This window comes from Annulohypoxylon truncatum (genome assembly GCF_022578515.1).
Source record: "Annulohypoxylon truncatum strain CBS 140777 unplaced genomic scaffold F4807scaffold_8, whole genome shotgun sequence".
NCBI lineage: Eukaryota > Fungi > Ascomycota > Sordariomycetes > Xylariales > Hypoxylaceae > Annulohypoxylon > Annulohypoxylon truncatum.
In genome coordinates this window covers 830,785-849,368 of record NW_025953794.1, presented here as the reverse complement: position 1 = coordinate 849,368, position 18,584 = coordinate 830,785, and the positions used below count along the sequence as shown (strand labels likewise).

The window sequence follows — 18,584 nt, the reverse complement described above, 5'->3', positions numbered from 1 at the left end:
GGATAAATTCAGGGTTTCCGGTCACCCATTCTGCCGGGACGAGAGAAGAAAGATCACCATCAGGGCCAGCAAGCGTATCGCGTACGAGGGTATAAGTCGCATGATAATCACAAGCCATTCGTGGAATTAAAAGAGTCGCTAAATAAAAGAAACATAAATCCATTTGACTTTGACGGTTATATCGTCACTCAATGCCTTGGATCAAAAAGTTAGGACCTCCAGAAATAGAGCCCCTCAACACCAAGAATCCCCACCTCACGATCCCCTCATTCAGCGTATTGGTACGCCAGGAAACGTCAAAGATCACCCCAGATATTTGATTGCATCGGCATACAAGCCAAATTATCCTTACAAATTTACAGATTTAAGGAAGTAACAACGATCAAGATGTCCCCACCCCTAATAACACATCTCTACACTGCGGACCCCTCGGCCCACGTCTTCGACGGCAAGCTATACATCTACCCGTCGCACGACCGCGAGACAGACATCCAGTTCAACGACAACGGCGACCAGTACGACATGGTCGATTACCACGTCTTCTCGCTCGACACCCTCGACGCCTACGCCTCCCGCCCCTCCCCCGACCCAGCACCCGCAGACCCTCCCAAAGTAACCGACCACGGCGTCGTCCTAAGCGCCAGAGACGTCCCCTGGGTCAGTCGCCAGCTGTGGGCGCCAGACGCCGCGTACCGCAAGGGGAAGTATTACCTGTACTTCCCGGCGCGCGACTCAGATTCCGTGTTCCGCATCGGCGTCGCCGTGGGCTCCTCGCCCGTCGGCCCGTTCACGCCGGACCCGGACCCGATACCGGGGAGCTTCAGCATCGACCCCGCGGCCTTCGTCGACGACGACGCCGACGCGACCGCGTACCTGTATTTCGGCGGCCTATGGGGCGGGCAACTGCAGTGCTACCAGCGCGGCAACGACCCTTCTTACTTCGACGCCGCGTGGCTCGGGGCCAAAGAACCTTCTGGCCCGGGGGCCAAGGCGTTATGTCCTAAAGTCGCGAAGATGGCGGACGATATGCGCGGGTTCGAGGGCCCGGTTGGGGATTTGGTGATCCTGGACCCGGAGACGGGGGATCCGATTAGGGCGGATGATCATGGGAGGCGGTTCTTCGAGGCGGCGTGGATGCATAAGAGGGGTGGGATGTATTATTTTAGTTACTCGACGGGAGACACGCATTTTTTGGTGTATGCGATGGGGACGAGTCCGCTTGGCCCGTTTACGTACGCGGGGCGGATCTTGGAGCCGGTGCTGGGGTGGACGACGCATCATTCTATCGTGGAGTTTGGGGGTAGGTGGTGGTTGTTCTATCATGATTGTGAGTTGAGTGGTGGGGTTAATCATCTGAGGTCTGTGAAGGTGAAGGAGATTTTTTATGATGGGGAGGGCAAGATTGTGGCGGAGAGACCTGGGGAATAGGGGGTGGACGAGAATATCTTGACTTTGCTAGCCCTCGGATTGGACGCGTGGCTTGACCTTTAGCCATTGAACGATGATATTCGATGTACCATGGACTAGGTTGAATTGCCACATTGCTTCATGATACTATATCAAGATTTCCATATTAAATTCTACAGAGCCGTACCATAGGGCTAATTGTTGCAGCGCCCGTCGTATAATTCTACTACCGTCTTCGGCAACGACAGTAGCATCTTTATAATAACCATGGTTCTTTCAATAACTGGCATGGAAGCTCCATCTTCCACGATAAGGGACGGAAATGAAATCGCCTGATTTATTATTATCGTGCCTGTTTATGCTGTGGTGAAGACAGCTGTTTACCCCATGGGGTTGATCTACTCGGTACCCCTATGACGTTGCACTTGATCTACCGATATTAAAAAGGGACGTCTATTTTCAGGGGAAGATAAATACCGGAGAAGATCTCGATGTGGGGGACTTGTCGACAATTTATCTCGAAAGTTGTGTACCAATCACACTACCGGCGCGATAATGGATGTTATGGATGTTGTGAATGTTACTCCAACACGTCTCTACCGAAAAGGAATCAGGTTTAACTTCATGTCAAGAACTGCTGTGGTACCGAACTATCGAATATCTGCGAGAGTCTTGTCTCTAGTGATTGATATATATCGTTATGATAGGGAATGTATAATAACACTGTGTTTCTCTTCCCGAATTACATGAAGCCTCAACTGTGTCGTCTCAAACCATCATAGGGGTTCATTATGGTCTCCAGAAATCAACACAGCGATGGCATCAAGAGGAACTGGAAGTGTGCCCTCATATGCGTCGGCATGGCATTTGCCATGGCCCAGTATGGAGTCGACGTCACCGCCGTAGGAGCTTTCCAGAGCATGCCCGGCTTTCTAATGACCTTCGGATATCCTGACCCTCAGCTAAAAGGGGGTTGGGGTATTTCTACCACCGACCAGCAGTTGATCACCTCGTTCTTGAACCTAGGAACCATAATCGGCGTTCTGTTCATCGTCCCTTTTAGTCGATACTTTGGTCGCAGACACGGGATATGGATGGGTTCCATCCTCTCCTTCGCCTCATGCGTCACTCAAATCGTATCGACCTCAATTCCCGGCTTGTGCGTTGGAAGAGCCCTTATGGGCGCGTCGAATGCCTTCTTCATCACCTTCTGCAATACGTACATCGTGGAATGTGCGCCGCCCAACTTGCGCGCCATCTGCTCGGCTATGTTCGCTATTACTATGAACGTCGGAACCATCATCGGAGCTACCGTCGACGAGAATACGTCTCATATGATGAACAAACTATCGTACCAAATCCCGCTAGCCTGTCTGTTCATATTCCCGGTTTTCCTGGGCGTCTTCATGTTCTTTATCCCCGAGTCACCTCGATGGTTGATGCTGCACGACCGCCGCGAAGAGGCAATACGTTCACTCGCTTTTCTACGAGACGATTCCTTAGAGTCAGACCTTGTCCATGAAGAGATAGTCGAGATCGTTCGTGGCGTGGAAGAAGAGAAGTTAAATGCATCCTCGTCGAGTATTACGGATATTTTCAAGGGATCAAATCTACGTCGCACGCTCATCTGCCTGTCTGTTGTCGTGTCACGAACATCATCAGGAACATGGGTCCTCTTGTCTTACGGCGTAAGGCCCCTATTCTCCGAGTGTTACTCGTGCGGCATTGTCTAACGTGCTTCAAGACATACTTCTTCCAGCAAGCAGGCGTAGATGACGTCTTTAGGATTGGAATCTACATGATGTTATTAGCGTTCGCCAGTGTCGGAGCCGGCATATTTTTCGCGTATAAGGTCTTTGGTCGTCGTACTATGCTCCTCATAGGCACAGGAGGAGCAGTGATATCCATGCTCGGCTCGGCGCTGGGAGCTACGATCGCACCCGAAACGGCGGCGTCCGCGAAAACCTTTCTGGCGTTCAACTTCTTCTACGTTGTTCTCTATGGCGGTTTCGCAGGCTCGATGACGTGGCCTATATCCGCCGAGGTCGTAAATTCGCGCTTGCGTGTGGTGACCTTGTCCTTTGCTACTGGCGTGGACTACATCTTCGCCTGTGAGTGTTTTCCTATCTAGTAACCTGCATGGTGCGACGTTATATCTCGGGTCGCATTGGATTATGAGCGAGTCCTAGATGCAGTAAGACGAAGGCAGGCTAACTCGCGATTCAGGGCTCACCTCCTTTTGTTCCCCGTACTTCATCAATCCGACTGCCTTGAATTGGGGGGCTAAATACTGCTGGATCTGGGCTGCGTCGAACGCCTTGACATTCGGTGAGACATTCGAGCGCAATCTATATGCTGTGCTCCCTCACTAACCATTTCCTAGCTGTCTTTTGGTTCTTCTTGCCAGACATGAAAGGCAGATCTTTGGAAGAGATAGACGAACTCTTCGAGAAGCGGGTGCCTGCAAGAAATTTCCAAACATTTGAGTGCCAATCTTCTTCGCAGGCTCACGATATCGTTCTGCACAAGATGGAAGAAGCAAAGGTAGCTGTTCAGCATATCGAGAAGGGCGATTAAGGGATGAGCTCTGCCATTACCATCGTGTAGATTGGAAAAATGCCTCTCGGGCTGTCTTAAGGCTCAGCCCCTGGACTGGATATCATTGACGTATGTGGATTTAGGAAATGCAGCCGTGCTGGGGGTTGTCCTTTTTTTACTCGTCGAGAACATTCATGATCGGAATTTCCTGGAAATAGTCGTGTATTACTGCGGGTATGACCGAGATTCGTCATCTAACACGAATGTAATATTCGACGAGTAATAAAGTGGCGGATTGGTTTCTACAGCCACGTTGGATGTTAACACGGCATCCAACAAGAGAGGTATGTTAGTGGAGTGATAGATGTTTGTACATATGCAAGCGATGCAGTTTTTCGGTGTATAGCCTTGGTTTTAGACAAAGTCTCCCATACCTCATGGTCGTTCCATGTGATAGGCTTAATATAGGAAAGATTCGGCCCCCAATGCGACCCTCCTGAAACTAGAACAAATAGGAAATTCCAAGTCTGGGCGACGCATTATCTACATTTTACTGCTGCAGATGATTTGCATTAGCGGCGGTCATGTCGCACCCGCCAGATGGTGTGCAATGCCCGTATCCGCCCAGATGCCGAGCCGTTAGCAACCCAACCGCGTGTGGGCTGGCACCTATCACGGTAGGGCAGCGAAATCGTCATCTGAGTCCGACCAATGTCAGATGACGATGCGATCTGGGCCGGCTGCATGTGGATTGGTGTGGTTAGTTCCAACGTGGCCAGGGGAGTTAACTGCACGCGCGCGCGGGGTGAGTCGCGTGTGACAGGGTCGTCGATAAAACTGCCTGACGAGCCGTCCCTCTTGAGACCCAGTCTCAGACGATACTTTACCAGGACTGGACCGTGGCTTTTGGATCCGATTCGCGATTTCTGCCAAGCCCAGATCAGCTCCCTGCGTCGCAGAAATGTCCGTTAATTTCACAACTTTGGTAATCGTCGCAAGCCAAGTGCAGCCCGACATCGTGAAGCGGCAGGTTGTTATCACGCAGACTATCACGTCTCCCGACTCGACGAGTACGGCGCTCGTGACGCTCGACCGCGGTGGCCCGACAACTACTTCTTCGGCCGCGAGCTGGAGCGCGGGCGCTGCCTCGTCGGACGGCCTCGGACAGGCCCAGATTGGTATAATAGTGGGATGTTTACTCGGCGCCCTCGTCCTCGGCATAGTCATATGGTGTTGCTGCACGAAGAGATGCGGGTGCACCCGCTACACTGCTTATGAAGGCGACAGTACAGAGGAGGTGATCTATTATACAGACGACATGGTAGGCGTCGCTCGACCTGCAAGAGCTTGGCCAAAATTTCCTCAATCAATACCGCCGCCTGTCGTTCCGGAATATGTCGCAACTGCCGAAGATCCTACTATTCCTCGCTGGACAGCATACGGAGCATCGCGACAACCACGCCCCACCTATTATGGGGGATGAGAGACGAGCGGCGTATCCAGCATTTCATTTCACTCTGTTATGTTTGCAATTATTGGCTTTTAATCACCGCCATTTATATTATCTTCTGTTTATATGCGTCGGATAGCTAACGGGTAAGCCATCGGTAACAAGGGTCGTGGTGAGTCCAACATCCCAACCCCTATTTTAAGAGGTAGGTCTAACTCGTATTCTAGATTTTTATGGGTGCACATGTGTAATATAAGTTGAAATGCCCTTGCGTCAGGTATAACTGGCAGGAATTGGTTATGATACCCATTTTGCACACGAATGATGATATGCAACATAAGAGTACGAGACCAGAGGTTTAAGGATGTGAATTCTATCTGACAGCGGATAGTTACTATATGACAGCTTGGTCCATGCAACATTCCAATTCACCATTGGTTAAGTCGATCGTCGCATGCCTAACTCTTTGAACTATCACATTCACTGGGTGCCTCTGAAAGCCTCTAGAATGTTGCAACGGCAGGTCCAGGCATCTCGTAAGAGCCTCCGCCGCCCCAGAAGCTAAAGGTAAGTCCAGGGTCTGTCTTACTGTAGATTCCAGGAATCTTAACAAGTGGAGATGGTTTGGCCGTGCCGGTGCCTCCAGTAATGCGAATTTGCGCGCACTCCATGTCTATAAATACAGTAATCAGCACCCATATAGGTCAACCCGAAGGAATATTGAAAACTTACATAGCTGTGGTTTTCCAACATCTACATATATTTGAATTAGTAAGAGGGCTTCGAGAGAAACATAGATAGGTGACTTACGGTTCTCGTGGATACCGATGTGCTCTCCTCGGAGAAGGTACTCGCCATCTTCAAGAGTCGTTGGCAGGGTGAATTCCATTGTATATTTGCCGTATAACGGCCAACCGCCTGTGCTAGTAGGGCTTCCGGTTGGGCCAGATTCCCAACTAAACTCTTTAGTTCTCATATACGTCTAGTTCCATACACTGGTTGATGACTTACACCTTGAACCAGTCGCCAGATCCATCGTAGTCGCTCACGTTGCCGGGGGCTTTGGACATATAAAAGAATCCAGGACCCGGATGCTCGATGAATTCGTTGTTGAACAGCTTAAGACCGATTTTGTCTCCTGCCTTGACATCCATGTAGGTCTGGGTTCCGGCACTAGTAGCACCCTTGTTGCACCTCAGATCATCACTGTGACAGCTCTTGTTAACTCTATCAAGAGATATTCGTGCGGTTCGGGGAACACCAACGTGTCAATAATCTCCATGAAAGACGGCATGTAGCTGTTAGAGTTCTTTCGGACGTAGGTGTATTCACCGCCGACTTGTTTGCCGTTGTGCATGACTATGACAATCTTTAGTGATAGTATCTACCAGGGGCCAATGTAACAGGAGGCTTACGAATGTTGAGGATGTAGTGAGAGCTGACTAGCGGGGCAGACAGCAGGGCTGCCGCTGCTGCGAGAGTAAAAGATCGAACCATGTTGACGAGCAAGCCAATCTGAGATCAACGATAATCTTGAGGTCTGTACTACATTTCAGAGTTGGCGGATGATAGCCTTTTATGCGCATCGTCGCCGTGTGCTCTACTCTGGAATACACAACTAAGAACTCAGCTCCCGCATTCTAGCCGCATATAGTCCACCAGTTGGCTAGATACTCGCTCGGCAATCGTGTTTATACCCAGAAATCGCTAAGAGGACATTACTAGGTATATTCATTGCCTAGATGATACGTATACTCGCTAAGTCTCGGCAATCAAAGATCCAATCTAGCGACTGGACGAGAGAATCTGGGGAAATGTCAACTGCACTTGGCATACATGAGAAATTACAAATAAGTAACACAAGTTATCCGCGTTTGGAATGTAGCTTGCCATTCTCCGGGGTATGTATAAGATTATGAAGACGGCAACCTTCACTACCTATCATCCCTTCATCCACCTATAGAATAGGTAGACTTACACATATTCAACTCAACCATACCTACCAATACTCATAAGGGGATAATATCAGATGTCTTATAGCCTAGCACAGCATCCAAAGGAAAATCAATCGTACATATGATTGAGATTCCTAATAGCGATTTAGTAGCAGGACCAAAGCATTCTGATCTGGTCTAACCGAACTTCATTGCGTGTTGAATGATGGAAATCCACATCTAATAAATCGTTATGTCCCTCGATGACTATCTGGGTAGCTGTAGCGAGACTATTTTCGATTGATGCTTAGGGACCTCTGTTAGGGACTTATTTCCTGCCTTTCAAACTCTGAAAAATGTTAGAAAATATAGTGCCCCCCCTCCAACGGAATACATTCAGCCTAGGAAGAATAACCGGCAGAAATTACGGGTCATATGATCAAAAATACTTAACATGTGCCCTTATTCCTATTATGGAACTCTTTATTTGAAAAAAATATTTATGCTTTCAGTATAATTCGGAGGTGATTACTAAGATTTCAAGTAGATTATGATTAGTCAACAAACCCCTAAGCGATGAATACCTTCTAAGCGATATTACATGCCTATGTAAGTGTAGTGTTACTCATAAGCATTTCCACTTAGGTATCGACGGACCTTGAGCCAACAGTTTGTAATGGGAATCCTTTCAGGTTACTTTGAGATAGATATGTAGAAATAAGTATTGCTGTGATGGTAGTGCAAATATACTTCTTACGCTAGAATTTAGATTTCCAATGCTGACAATACTTGATATCAGTTCCCTGAATATCAGCCCAGCTATCAGCGTAGCAGTTTCTCTTGTTATTATCGAGATCTGAAGAGCCACCCAAGCGGCTCATCCAGATCCTTAAGACTAATATGTGTAATCTTAGAGCCTGTCCAACGTCTATATGAGTCTATGCGAGGTAATCTGAAAAGGAACTAATTTTTCCTCCTATAAGATGACACCAGCGATTTCCGATTCTTGGCCGAGATATGAGCGAGACTGATGATGGAGACATCCGAGTCGTCAATAAGTATGTTTGCCAATAGAACATGGTCCTAGAATTTGTTCACTTATATTTATCTTTTGCACATTATTACTCGTTAGATTCTATACGGAATAACTAGTGAAATAGTAACTTCCTACACTTGGTCCATTAAACTTTCATCTCAATAACAAGAGGTAGGATACCCATCTAATAAGCACACACTGGTGTTTTAAATGATAATTCGTAAAGTATAAGAATAATATTTTAATCTTGGGTCCGTAGGTCGTACGAGTAGCATCTTCACTGTATAGCTAGGTAGTATTGACAAAGCAGAACAAGAAATCCTAGGCTCTAGTTACCTATTGGCTCTATAGGTAAACATGTACGAAGTAATTACCTATGTGGACAGTCGGGACAGGTGTTCCCATATAGATCCCGTAGATCGTCTTATTCTATTCATCCATACTCGATGAAATGAAGTCAGAATAAGGTGATATGGCTAAATCCAAAGAAGCTCTCGGCTAGGATTAACTTCCCTAGCAACGTGTGCGCACATTCAGCAGTACAATACTAACGTGTTCCCGAGAAGATTATGTCTTTCACATTGGTGGTTTTAATCAACGTCCATAGCGGAATAGGAGATAATGCGTACCTAGGGAATAATGTAGGTAGTTATTCCGCAGTCTAGAGCTAGGATCCACCTCCATAAGCTACATTGTCCTATCTTGGGGGAACACATCCATTCAGCACCTCTTCATAACTCCGGGCTCCTATCAATTATCGACTGAACAGTGTCCCTTACAGATTTATCCAAATCGATATAGTCCAATCCCAGTATCCTCCTAGACTTGCTGTTGTCGAACTTGTACACATCAGCAGGGAAATCATCATGCGAATCCTCAGGTAACCGCGCTGCTAGCTCTGGAAACGAATGTTGAATCACGTCCGCGATCCGTTTATTGGAGAAGTATCCTCCAACGACGTAGAAACGGTTCCCGCCTGCCTCGGGCATAGTTACGGCTTTGAGATGCGCTTGGGCTACGTCACGCACGTCGACGAAGGTGAATACCGGCATAGTCGGAGATAGGCCACCTTTCATCTTACCCTGAACCATGTCCCGGATACGGTGGTTAGACGTATTCATAGCATCCAGGTTCGGAAGACTGCGTTGCAGAGGACCGAAAGTGAAAGTGCAATTTATGGTGGCAAGGTCAAAATTTGGCTTCTCGGTCTCAACGAAATTCCAAGCGGCCTTTTCGGAAAGTGCCTGTGATTGGATTAGCGACAAAAAAAACATCATGGTAGGTGAAGAAGTAAGGATACCTTGCTAGTTTCGTAAGCCCTCTTGGGAATGTGGATGTCTTCTAAAGTCCACGGGGCCCAGTTCGTCTCATCATAGATCTGGGCATGCTTAAGAGGGTTGATGATGGCTGCCGACGACGATGTGATCACGATACGCTTTACGGTGGGAGCGAAAGCCTTTACCGACTTGAGTATGCCTGTCGTCCCTTTGATTGCTGGATCTAATAGGTCCTTAATCGGGTCATGCACCTTAAGGGTATATGGTGAGGCGGTATGAACGACATAGTCGAAGGCTGATCCTGACTTGAATACCTGCCAAGCATTAGAGCCGACTTGCCTCAGTATTATATGAAGGATACGAAGAGGATATCAGAAGCCTTACAGAGTCAAAAGCCCCCTCCTCTGCGATATCGCCCACGACAACATAAGAAATGTTCTTTTGTTGCAAAAGGGGTGCGGAACTGACGATGGCACGGCCCTTCTCATTTGATCTCACTGTTGCGACAACCTCAAATCTTTAATACGTAAGTTTCTAAGTTGCTTTAGTAGGGTGGATAGAATACCAACCCATCGTCAAGGAATGCATCGATTATGTGAGAGGCGATGAACCCGCTCCCTCCTATGCGATGCACTTATTAGAAAACTACCTACATAGATAATAGGTACGAATGTTAATCATACTCGCTACTTACCTGTAACAAGGACTTTACCCTTTGGCGGTCCAACGTAGCTCCACATCTTATTTCGTTTATGATGCGCAGCTACTACCTGGATGGATATCACAGAGATGTTAAGTTACCTTATTCTTATCAAATTAGGTAGTACGTGCTTTAAGAGGTAATAGTCACAAGACGTGCGTATTTCGGCTTTTCGCCAAGATCGTCTTCGGTGTTCCGACGCATCTACCCCAACCAAGGCCGAAGGCTGCAGCAGACAGCAGCATTAACCAGTAAGCCCGAAACAGCGTGAATTTTCTGTCTCCCCTTCATGCCATATTCCAGTGGAATTCAAAGTTACGCGAACGCACAATGTCACTTGGTGAATCTAATAGCATCCATGTCGCCATAATAGGCGGAGGGATAACGGGTATTATACTCGCGCTAGGTCTGCAGAAGCGCGGTGTCAACTTCACTCTGTATGAACGGGCCCCGGCTTTTACGGAACTCGGAGCCGGCATCGGATTCAGCCCTAACGCTGAGCGCGCCTTGAAAGTCATCAATCCCGAAATAGATCGCGTCTACAAGCAATTGGTCGCGCCAACTCATGGTGTAGAAGAGTATTTCCAATGGGCCGACGGCTACAGAACAAGTGAAATCGAGGCGAAGCTATTAGTAGGTATTCCTTCTACTCACTTGTAAAGATTGAATTAACCATGTGTTCTCGTTCGTCTAGATCGGCGTGGACTGCTTTCAGGGAGGACGACGTTCCGACTTCGTGGATGGGTGGTCAAAGCTCATCTCGAAGGACTCGGTGAAGTTCAACAAGGAGCTGTCGTTCCTCGTTCATAGAGATGACGGCAAGGTATCGTTGCAGTTTAAAGATGGTTCCGTTGATGAAGCGGATGCTGGTAACGTGCCCCTAATCAGTACTCGGAAAATCCGACGGTAGATTGCCAAATGCTAACATAAGCGAAAGTAATTGGCTGTGACGGAATCCATTCACGCGTTCGTCAACTGATATTAGGAGAGACTAATCCAGCCTCATATGCCAGCTATACAAACAAATACTGCTTCAGGGCGTTGGTTCCTATGGAGAAGGCTCAGGCGGCGTTAGGCACGGAGCAGACGACGGGAAGTGACAAATCGCTGAACAGGGTCATGTACAACGGGCCGAATGCGCATATTATCACATACCCAGTGGCCCAGGGTCAGTTCATGAACATCCTGCTCGTCATCTCCGACCCCCACCCGTGGAAGACCGAAGATGGCAAGCACACGGCCGCTGGAAGCAAGGGAGAGGCTCTTCGGGCCTACGAGGGCTGGCACCCGCGAGTGAGGGCGATAGCAGAGCTGCTGCCCGAAGAACTGCAGAAGTGGGCCATCTTCGACATGTGCGAGAACCCGGCGCCATACTACTACCGTGATAGCGTGGCGATCGCAGGCGATGCGGCTCACGCTGCGGGTCCCCACCTCGGCTCTGGAGCTGGTTTCGGCATAGAAGATGCGCTGGTGCTCGCAACGGTGCTCGAAGCTGTCAACGAAAAGCTTGACGTTCAGGGCCAGAAGGCGAAGGTGGAACTCTGCCAGGCTGCGCTAGCCGCTTATAATAACATGAGATATGATCGCACGCAATGGCTCGTAGGGGCAACCCGGGAAGCTTGCGCGTTGTTCCATTGGCAGGACGAAAACGTCGGTAGCGATTTCGGAAAGTTTCTTCCGGAGATCACCAAGCGATTTCACAAGATCTGGAAGCAAGACATCGACGAGATGCTCAGGGAGACCCGTGAAGAATTCAAGAGGTTGGGTAGCGAGTTGCCGAACTAATTTTGTTGAATTTTGTTGTGATCAAGGAGGATGGTCAGTGCTGTCAGGGGTCGGCTAGGTACGTGCCTGTAGCAATGTTAAGCAAGATCTTGATTATGTAATAGAGCTATTGGCTTTGGCTTAGATGCATCATTAAATGTACTTACATAAACGAATTACCAGGTATTGATTACTAAGTCAATTAAACTATGAACTCATACTTATCCTCAACTTATGCATAAACAAACGGTATTCGGAAAGAATATGTAGCCGCAGTGAAAAGAAGAGAGAACCTAACCTGGTTCAATGTTAGATCACGATCTTTCCCTCATGCTTACATGCGTGTATTCATTGTCAGACGCTGCTGTGAAGAGTCCGAGCAGCGTAGGCAGCAGTAATACCCCCTTCGATCCCTACCTAGTCTAAAGCTTCATCCCATTGCGCCCATAATGGTTGTTCCAAAAGCCGCCGAATTCATCGCAAGCTAGCATCGAATATCCACATCAGTCGCTCCAAATACTTGCCTAGCAACTGTAAACTTAGGGCGGTAGACTTTGATACGGGCCACTGATATACGTGCGGGGGATTGGAGACTTCCAATTGTAAGTCGCTCGACCATGATGGGCCTGGGTTACATTTCTCGTTTCTCCTGCATGTTTAATGATCCTTCATCCCTAAAAAGGTTGGAAGTTCTTCTCGCACTCGGGACAACCGCAAGACCGACGACTCACCGGTGTACCGCCCAATCCAAGCTTGGCCTATTACGATATTCGATTATTGAATCTCTCAGTTCCTCTTATACCGAGCCCACCCCGTCTTTGACCCAGATGCTTGCACTCTAGATACTCTTACTATCACTCAGGAACATTAGCTTAACTTACACGATGGCTTCCGGCGTAATTTCCATTGAAACACAGCGCCAGTCTATGGCCCAGGGCGAAGCCGAGGGCCTCAAGCTCCTGGGGCCGTGCCCCTCTCATCTAAGTGAGGCCTGGATCGATATCCTGCTGCCTGGCGGCCGGACAAATCGCACAAGAGTCGTGTGGCCGAAACCAGCGGAAGGAGACCGTCGCACATGTTCGCTGATCGTTTACTTCCACGGCGGTGGTTTTGCAGTATGCAGTCCCGACTTGGTCCTGGCGCCTGCTCGCGGCTTTTCGTCACTCTTCTCTAGTGTGGTGGCTTGTCCATCGCTCAACCAATTTCCCGAGCAGCCATTTCCTGCGCCTACTCAGATTGCTTGGGAAACTTGTGCATGGTTGTCCGATGTGAATAACCTGAACAAAGGGTTATTGAAAGGGACCGGGGCTGAGATTGACTTGAAGCGTGGCTTCGTCGTCGGTGGCCTCAGCGCCGGTGGTACCGCCGCCGCCGTTATCGCCGGTATAGCTGGTGCAGCCTCAGCTGAAGTAAGAGATTTCACCGGTATCAGTCCTCTTCACGGCCAGATCACCGGCGTTTTCACGGGAATTCCCATGCTAGTCACTGATGCCATGCTTCCGGCGCGGTACAAAGACGACCTGCGGTCCATAGAAGAGCAAGCTGAGGAAGAGCCTCAGGTCGTCGCATTGCTTCGAGATCTCGAACAGCGGCTCGGTGACGCTGTTCACACGCCCTGGTTCTCGCCCATCAATCTGGATTTATCCAACCCGAAAACCACCCAGGATCATCCGAGGAAGGTCTTCATCTACGCCGGTGCCCTTGATGCTCTTCGCGATGAAGCTATCATATATAAGAAGTGGCTCTCGGAACTTCCAGGGGTTGAAGCTCGAATACGCGTGCTTGAGGGTCAAAAGCATACCGCTTGGACATCGCTACCGGGGCCTGACAATCACAACCCGAAGATGAAGGAGATGACACTCGACGGTATGGCATGGTTGCTTGGCTTGGAATGGGACAAGAGCCAGTTGGACACCCTGATTTAGACGTTAGCCTTAGATATAAGGATAATCCAAAGGACAGAATAGCTTTCTGACGAATATATTTCACTTCATGATTTCTAGATGTGGCAAGCAACGCATCATTCCCAGTGCTCGCAAAATGCTTCCGGAAAACCATTGTCGGGGCAGATGATCGGAACGGTATCCCCTCGCCCCCTTATCACCTCCTCTGGCGTTAATAAGTCGGTGTTTATCGCGCCTTGCGGTCGACCTCTATCCCCCTCGTAATACTCCGCGCCAGCGAGATCCACAAATACCATCTTCGCCCCCAGGCATGGATCAATGCTCGACTGCAGCTGTAGTTCGAGCCTAAAATTGGGATTTCTCCGCCTCGATCACGTCTATGCACTCTTGATTTTACTGGCAGTCAGGCATAATGCTTTCCATCTCCTCTTCTACCTGACAGCTAGAAAACTCTTCCCAGCACCATCGAGCAAAAACATTAATATGGTTCAATCTCGAGGATGTGGTGCTCATCCCGAGACTACTAGTAAAGAACAGTACATTTATATAACGCATAAATATACATGTTTGAAGGCTTTCATGACTTGGCGATATCCAACCGGTTTTCGGCCTAGCCGCTGTGATTACCTTCCCATCCCTTCCTCCGTACCTCCATAAACCTAGATCCAGGTCCCTTTTCAATTCCCGTACCCAGCCGATATCCCAGGGTATCTTAAAAACACAATCGTCGCCACTAAAGAGAAAGCCAGGCACTAGGTACCTAGGTAAGTATATGTACCGTATTTCATAGTAATTCGTTATGTATGTGATCTGTCGCGATAATGTGAATATTGTATTAATTATTTCCGTTGGAATAAATGTTGCTCGCTGCGCAATCGTTGCTTTTGTCATTAGTCGCTAGTAGACACGGTCAGAATTGGTGGAATTTTGAGCGGAATGTTAAGTTTTGCTTACTAGATGGGTCGGTCGGCCCCCTTTTCTAGGGTGGTCAATCATTTGTTTTTAATCAATTCGTCAAGAGCTGATTGAATTTTCAGCCCTAATCCAGCCCTTCACGACAGGGTTGGCTCGGATTCGTTGTCGAACCAGTAGCTACCATGGATTTGGCGCCAGCGCACTGTTCACAATGATCGACAATGTGTGTGAATCCGTGCTTTTCAAACCATCCCCGAAGGTGCGACTAAAGAGACGCCAGAAGACGGTTCCTGCTGTCACAATCCTTCCACCAAGGTGTCGCAGCACCGTGAACAGGTGTTAATATTCTTAATAGCATGTCTCATCTTAGAGATATGTTCATCTCGCGTCAAATATAAGAGACGGAGAGCGAGAGCGCGACGCAGGAACGATTGGGTCGTCGTCGTCGTGGGGGATTACCGCGGGAGGGGGAGGAGATATAAGACTATCTCGCACCTCAGGTGCTGTCGATTTGGAGGCGAGCTCCTCATCCATCTTGATCCAAGATTCCCTTTCGAAACGCGAGGGCCGACTCAGCGGCTCGCCGCTCGCATAGTCCGGCGCGCTCCGATGGCCAGACCTTTTGCGCCGCGCAACCCGTAGAGAGCCGTAAATAGTGGGCGCGTTCGCCACGAAGCACGACACGAACATTTGCACGGACGCCCAAAGGCTGCGAGTGGTCTGGGAAGAATTCTCGTTGAAGATCAGGACGACGCGGATTATCGTTACGACGATGCAGAAGGTGCCGAGCGCAAACAAGGTATACAAGGAAATGTATTCCGACAAGCTTCGCTTCCTCAGGCAGATTAGAGGATACGCGATGAGAAGGACCAGTAGATCGATGACGACGTTCGAGATACCCAGAAGAAGCAGCTGGACGTAGGCGCGTACACATGTCCCTGGATCAGGCTCTACCTGCCAGTAAAGCTCGATCGGACGGCATTCGAGGAATGTCGCGAGCACGATGGCGACGAAGGTGATTCCCAGAGTGGCCCAGGTTATCTTGGTGAGTCGGTTCGCCCAAGTAATGCCAGAAGTAATCCGCGAGTAGAACAATAGCAGAAGGCAGACCTGTAGCCAGAGGCCAGCGGTAAGTAAAACTCTGGCGAGAAGGACCAGAATGCTCCCGACTTTCAACCGGTACTCGTCGTCGCTAGAGGGCACGATGCCATTGTGTAACACATCGTTAGCAGTTCCGAATTGTAGATAGAAATTGTTGGCGACGATCCGGCCGATGATGACGAGCATCGACAGCACGACGAGGAAGAAACCGAGGTCGAATGGTTCGCGGCGCCATCTCGAGATGACTATCCGTATAGCGAGGATGAAAACAGACAGTGCCGCGCACGCATAGCCGACATGTTCTGCTTCGGATGACTCGTAAGCCATGACGGCACGCGCAGGAGAAACAGATTCTCAAGCAATTCGATGTTGGGCAGGCATGTTTCCTATCGGTTATAAGACGGAATGATATACTTCTACGTTACATTAGAAGCGGCGAGGCTAGGAGAGAGGTCAGAAGAGGGGGGGCCGGGAAGTCGAATAAAGAAACGAAATGCACAACTTCATCGGCCCACAAGTTCTCTCCGCATGAAAATGAGATGCAAATGAAGTGTTAACCGCATTGATTGGAGGCATTCCAATTAATAGGGCAAACACAGTCAGACGGCCACCTCGACCCTTGAAGAGAACCGTTCCCAGAGCTAAGCTGTTAGCCTCATTGGTATACGCTGGCGCCGTTAGATATAGCCAAGATGGGGTTAGCGATGGGGTTAGTATAGATCCTTGCCCGGTCCATACTGTCGGGGTCCCAGGGGTCGTAGGCGAGCATACCAGCGAGGATCGCGACAAAGGAACCTAACCTCGGTGTGGAGACGAACATAGATCGATCCTTTCAGCCGTCGAATGCGCCAATTCTCCCCCACCAGTCTGCTTTCTAGCTCCTCTCTGAAAATTTTGATTGGAGAAGTGGAAAACGCTGTAACAGGCGGTAATCTATACTTATGAATAGATTCTGACAGTCTGCCGCGGGTCGTATCAATAAGAAGTTCAAAAGCCGTACGTCGTCAGCATGCAACTTTTACATCAGATGTGGAAGGGCTGAGCAGACTTGGCATAGCTGTTGGGCTGAAAAAGTCCAAATACGACGCTGGCCAGGGGTTACAATCCCTGCCCTGACGCTGCGCAATCGGCCATTCGCCAACTGAAGATCCTGCCCCGTATTCGGGCTCGTAGCCGAAAATGCTTAGGTTGCTTGGGTTGCTTGAAAAGTCGGGGGATTTGCATTGACCCAAACTAAGGTAGGTTCACACGTGAAGAGGAGATTTTCCATCAACTTGATACTGGAATGGCTTCAGTGCATTGATCTACGAATCAGCTATGCCCCAAACAAGATATTTATTTGCTCATAGAAATACTAGCCCTGTTTTAGAAAACATTGCCAACGAGACTAATGCCCACCTGTTTCGCTCCGAAGGTATAGACAAGCGCGATATTAAGATGCGACTCGAACCAAGGGCTCTCCAACCTCCTAGTCAACCGAAGAGGTCAGACATAAACTAAATCCTTTCCGCATATCGTCCATATGAGCCTCTAAAGACACTTGCAGCGTTACAGGTGAGCCATCAAGTTGGCTCCTTACCAAGCTTGACAGGGTTTCCGTTTTTACAAAGCGGTTTTTCAATTGCATTCTCACCCACGTTTTCTGAAGAACTTCAGAATTCAACATATAGTCCAAAAATGACTTGCTCGCGTCCTCTTCCACTAGAGCGATCATAGGAAAATCGCGATCGGGGTATCTTATTATGATTATAAAGCCAGGACGAAAAGGTCTTGCGATATGGATCATGCAGCAGTCGCCCATCAACGTTTTGGATTCGAATCTGATTATCATGTCGGCATCCCTCAGCGCTGGAGGCCAGACACCAGCAACGAAGTAATTCCCAGGAAGCTGGCTATCTTTTAAGGCCATATACAACCTGTTCAGTAGATAGTCTCTAATAGGTGCGATTGTATTTCAGGAACCTGGCCAGGTAGATCCTCTTCCTTTGCCGTCCGCACGAGCATTTGGTTGTAATCCAAACAGGAATCGCCAGTGTAAGTCGGATGTACACGTCGGTTGTCAGACTATTTGAGACATCATACATTGAATTGGATCGGAGTAAAGGCAGAGCTAGAATGTTGTCAGAGAGAGGAGTGCTCCGTGATAGAGGTCACACATAGAGTGAATGCTAGGTAGTATTATAGTATTGGTGAACTAATAACGCTTGCCCTTCGAAGCACCTTCGAGGGCGCGGCGCGCTTTATATATGAACTAATGAGTTTACGAAGGGGTATTGTGTTGTGATTTTGTTTTGCCCTGAGTTTACGAAGGGTTATTGTGTGTCGTGATTTTTTTTCTTCTTTCCTTTAGGAAGTGGTTCGAAAAATTAGCTTAATCCTCTGCTTTAGTGGGGCTTTAGGCATATCCGGTCAATCCGGCTTATGTAATACGGATTTTGACAAAGTCTTGGCAATGTCGGCTGACCTGATTTGATAAAATCTTGGCAAATTGACTTGCAAAAACGTTGATTGGCTCTAGGGTGTGGATCAGTGGGGCTGAACTGACGAATTCTTGGCAA

At 48.7% G+C, this 18,584-nt stretch overlaps 9 protein-coding genes across 9 annotated transcripts; 5 read left to right on the top strand and 4 right to left on the bottom strand.

Annotated features, from left to right (window-relative positions):
• The first annotated feature begins 49 nt into the window (after window positions 1–49).
• F4807DRAFT_385937 (glycoside hydrolase family 43 protein) lies at window positions 50–1,831 on the top strand. The gene is made up of 2 exons (XM_047995835.1): window positions 50–208; window positions 388–1,831. Exon 2 carries the CDS (start codon window positions 388–390, stop codon window positions 1,426–1,428), a length of 1,041 nt encoding a protein of 346 aa, XP_047856556.1. The 5' UTR covers window positions 50–208; the 3' UTR covers window positions 1,429–1,831.
• A 367-nt stretch (window positions 1,832–2,198) lies between these two features.
• F4807DRAFT_450647 (general substrate transporter) lies at window positions 2,199–3,984 on the top strand (the record flags this gene model as incomplete). Its single annotated transcript, XM_048000150.1, has 4 exons — window positions 2,199–3,095; window positions 3,152–3,518; window positions 3,634–3,735; window positions 3,791–3,984. 4 exons carry the CDS (start codon window positions 2,199–2,201, stop codon window positions 3,982–3,984), a joined length of 1,560 nt encoding a protein of 519 aa, XP_047856555.1.
• A 522-nt stretch (window positions 3,985–4,506) lies between these two features.
• F4807DRAFT_417331 (uncharacterized protein) lies at window positions 4,507–5,742 on the top strand. The gene has a single exon (XM_047997229.1). It carries the CDS (start codon window positions 4,907–4,909, stop codon window positions 5,426–5,428), a length of 522 nt encoding a protein of 173 aa, XP_047856554.1. The 5' UTR covers window positions 4,507–4,906; the 3' UTR covers window positions 5,429–5,742.
• F4807DRAFT_417328 (lytic polysaccharide monooxygenase) lies at window positions 5,743–7,041 on the bottom strand. Its single transcript, XM_047997228.1, has 6 exons — window positions 6,811–7,041; window positions 6,661–6,754; window positions 6,407–6,601; window positions 6,206–6,351; window positions 6,128–6,148; window positions 5,743–6,068 (listed from the first exon to the last, which is right to left on the bottom strand). Exons 1-6 carry the CDS (start codon window positions 6,890–6,892, stop codon window positions 5,899–5,901), a joined length of 708 nt encoding a protein of 235 aa, XP_047856553.1. The 5' UTR covers window positions 6,893–7,041; the 3' UTR covers window positions 5,743–5,898.
• A 1,503-nt stretch (window positions 7,042–8,544) lies between these two features.
• Window positions 8,545–10,527, bottom strand: F4807DRAFT_385768 (NAD(P)-binding protein). Its single transcript, XM_047995832.1, has 5 exons — window positions 10,337–10,527; window positions 10,212–10,263; window positions 10,027–10,159; window positions 9,666–9,956; window positions 8,545–9,609 (listed from the first exon to the last, which is right to left on the bottom strand). The coding sequence occupies exons 1-5, from the start codon at window positions 10,380–10,382 to the stop codon at window positions 9,097–9,099; spliced, it is 1,035 nt and encodes a 344-aa protein (XP_047856552.1). The 5' UTR covers window positions 10,383–10,527; the 3' UTR covers window positions 8,545–9,096.
• A 145-nt stretch (window positions 10,528–10,672) lies between these two features.
• On the top strand, window positions 10,673–12,127 carry F4807DRAFT_450646 (FAD/NAD(P)-binding domain-containing protein; the record flags this gene model as incomplete). Its single annotated transcript, XM_048000149.1, has 3 exons — window positions 10,673–10,975; window positions 11,037–11,211; window positions 11,280–12,127. The coding sequence occupies 3 exons, from the start codon at window positions 10,673–10,675 to the stop codon at window positions 12,125–12,127; spliced, it is 1,326 nt and encodes a 441-aa protein (XP_047856551.1).
• A 444-nt stretch (window positions 12,128–12,571) lies between these two features.
• On the top strand, window positions 12,572–14,217 carry F4807DRAFT_385854 (alpha/beta-hydrolase). Its single transcript, XM_047995834.1, has 2 exons — window positions 12,572–12,708; window positions 12,789–14,217. Exon 2 carries the CDS (start codon window positions 12,991–12,993, stop codon window positions 14,029–14,031), a length of 1,041 nt encoding a protein of 346 aa, XP_047856550.1. The 5' UTR covers window positions 12,572–12,708; window positions 12,789–12,990; the 3' UTR covers window positions 14,032–14,217.
• A 734-nt stretch (window positions 14,218–14,951) lies between these two features.
• Window positions 14,952–17,041, bottom strand: F4807DRAFT_385799 (uncharacterized protein). Its single transcript, XM_047995833.1, has one exon. It carries the CDS (start codon window positions 16,351–16,353, stop codon window positions 15,304–15,306), a length of 1,050 nt encoding a protein of 349 aa, XP_047856549.1. The 5' UTR covers window positions 16,354–17,041; the 3' UTR covers window positions 14,952–15,303.
• Window positions 17,042–17,249: 208 nt separating this feature from the next.
• On the bottom strand, window positions 17,250–18,395 carry F4807DRAFT_417318 (uncharacterized protein). Its single transcript, XM_047997227.1, has one exon. It carries the CDS (start codon window positions 17,933–17,935, stop codon window positions 17,495–17,497), a length of 441 nt encoding a protein of 146 aa, XP_047856548.1. The 5' UTR covers window positions 17,936–18,395; the 3' UTR covers window positions 17,250–17,494.
• Between the last annotated feature and the right edge of the window lie 189 nt (window positions 18,396–18,584).

Bases quoted from the DNA above. Each gene is read 5' to 3' on its own strand.
- F4807DRAFT_385768 (XM_047995832.1), bottom strand. From the start codon at position 10,382: ATGTGGAGCTACGTTGGACCGCCAAAGGGTAAAGTCCTTGTTACAG. The intron at 10,160-10,211 runs GTTGGTATTCTA...TACGTATTAAAG, and splicing joins GATGCATTCCTTGACGATGG to ATTTGAGGTTGTCGCAACAG. The intron at 9,610-9,665 runs GTATCCTTACTT...ATCCAATCACAG, and splicing joins GGGCTTACGAAACTAGCAAG to GCACTTTCCGAAAAGGCCGC.
- F4807DRAFT_417318 (XM_047997227.1), bottom strand. From the start codon at position 17,935: ATGGCCTTAAAAGATAGCCAGCTTCCTGGGAATTACTTCGTTGCTGGT.
- F4807DRAFT_385854 (XM_047995834.1), top strand. From the start codon at position 12,991: ATGGCTTCCGGCGTAATTTCCATTGAAACACAGCGCCAGTCTATGGCC.
- F4807DRAFT_417328 (XM_047997228.1), bottom strand. From the start codon at position 6,892: ATGGTTCGATCTTTTACTCTCGCAGCAGCGGCAGCCCTGCTGTCTGCC. The intron at 6,149-6,205 runs GTAAGTCACCTA...AAATATATGTAG, and splicing joins CATCGGTATCCACGAGAACC to ATGTTGGAAAACCACAGCTA. The intron at 6,069-6,127 runs GTAAGTTTTCAA...CTGTATTTATAG, and splicing joins TGTTGGAAAACCACAGCTAT to ACATGGAGTGCGCGCAAATT.
- F4807DRAFT_417331 (XM_047997229.1), top strand. From the start codon at position 4,907: ATGTCCGTTAATTTCACAACTTTGGTAATCGTCGCAAGCCAAGTGCAG.
- F4807DRAFT_385937 (XM_047995835.1), top strand. From the start codon at position 388: ATGTCCCCACCCCTAATAACACATCTCTACACTGCGGACCCCTCGGCC.
- F4807DRAFT_385799 (XM_047995833.1), bottom strand. From the start codon at position 16,353: ATGGCTTACGAGTCATCCGAAGCAGAACATGTCGGCTATGCGTGCGCG.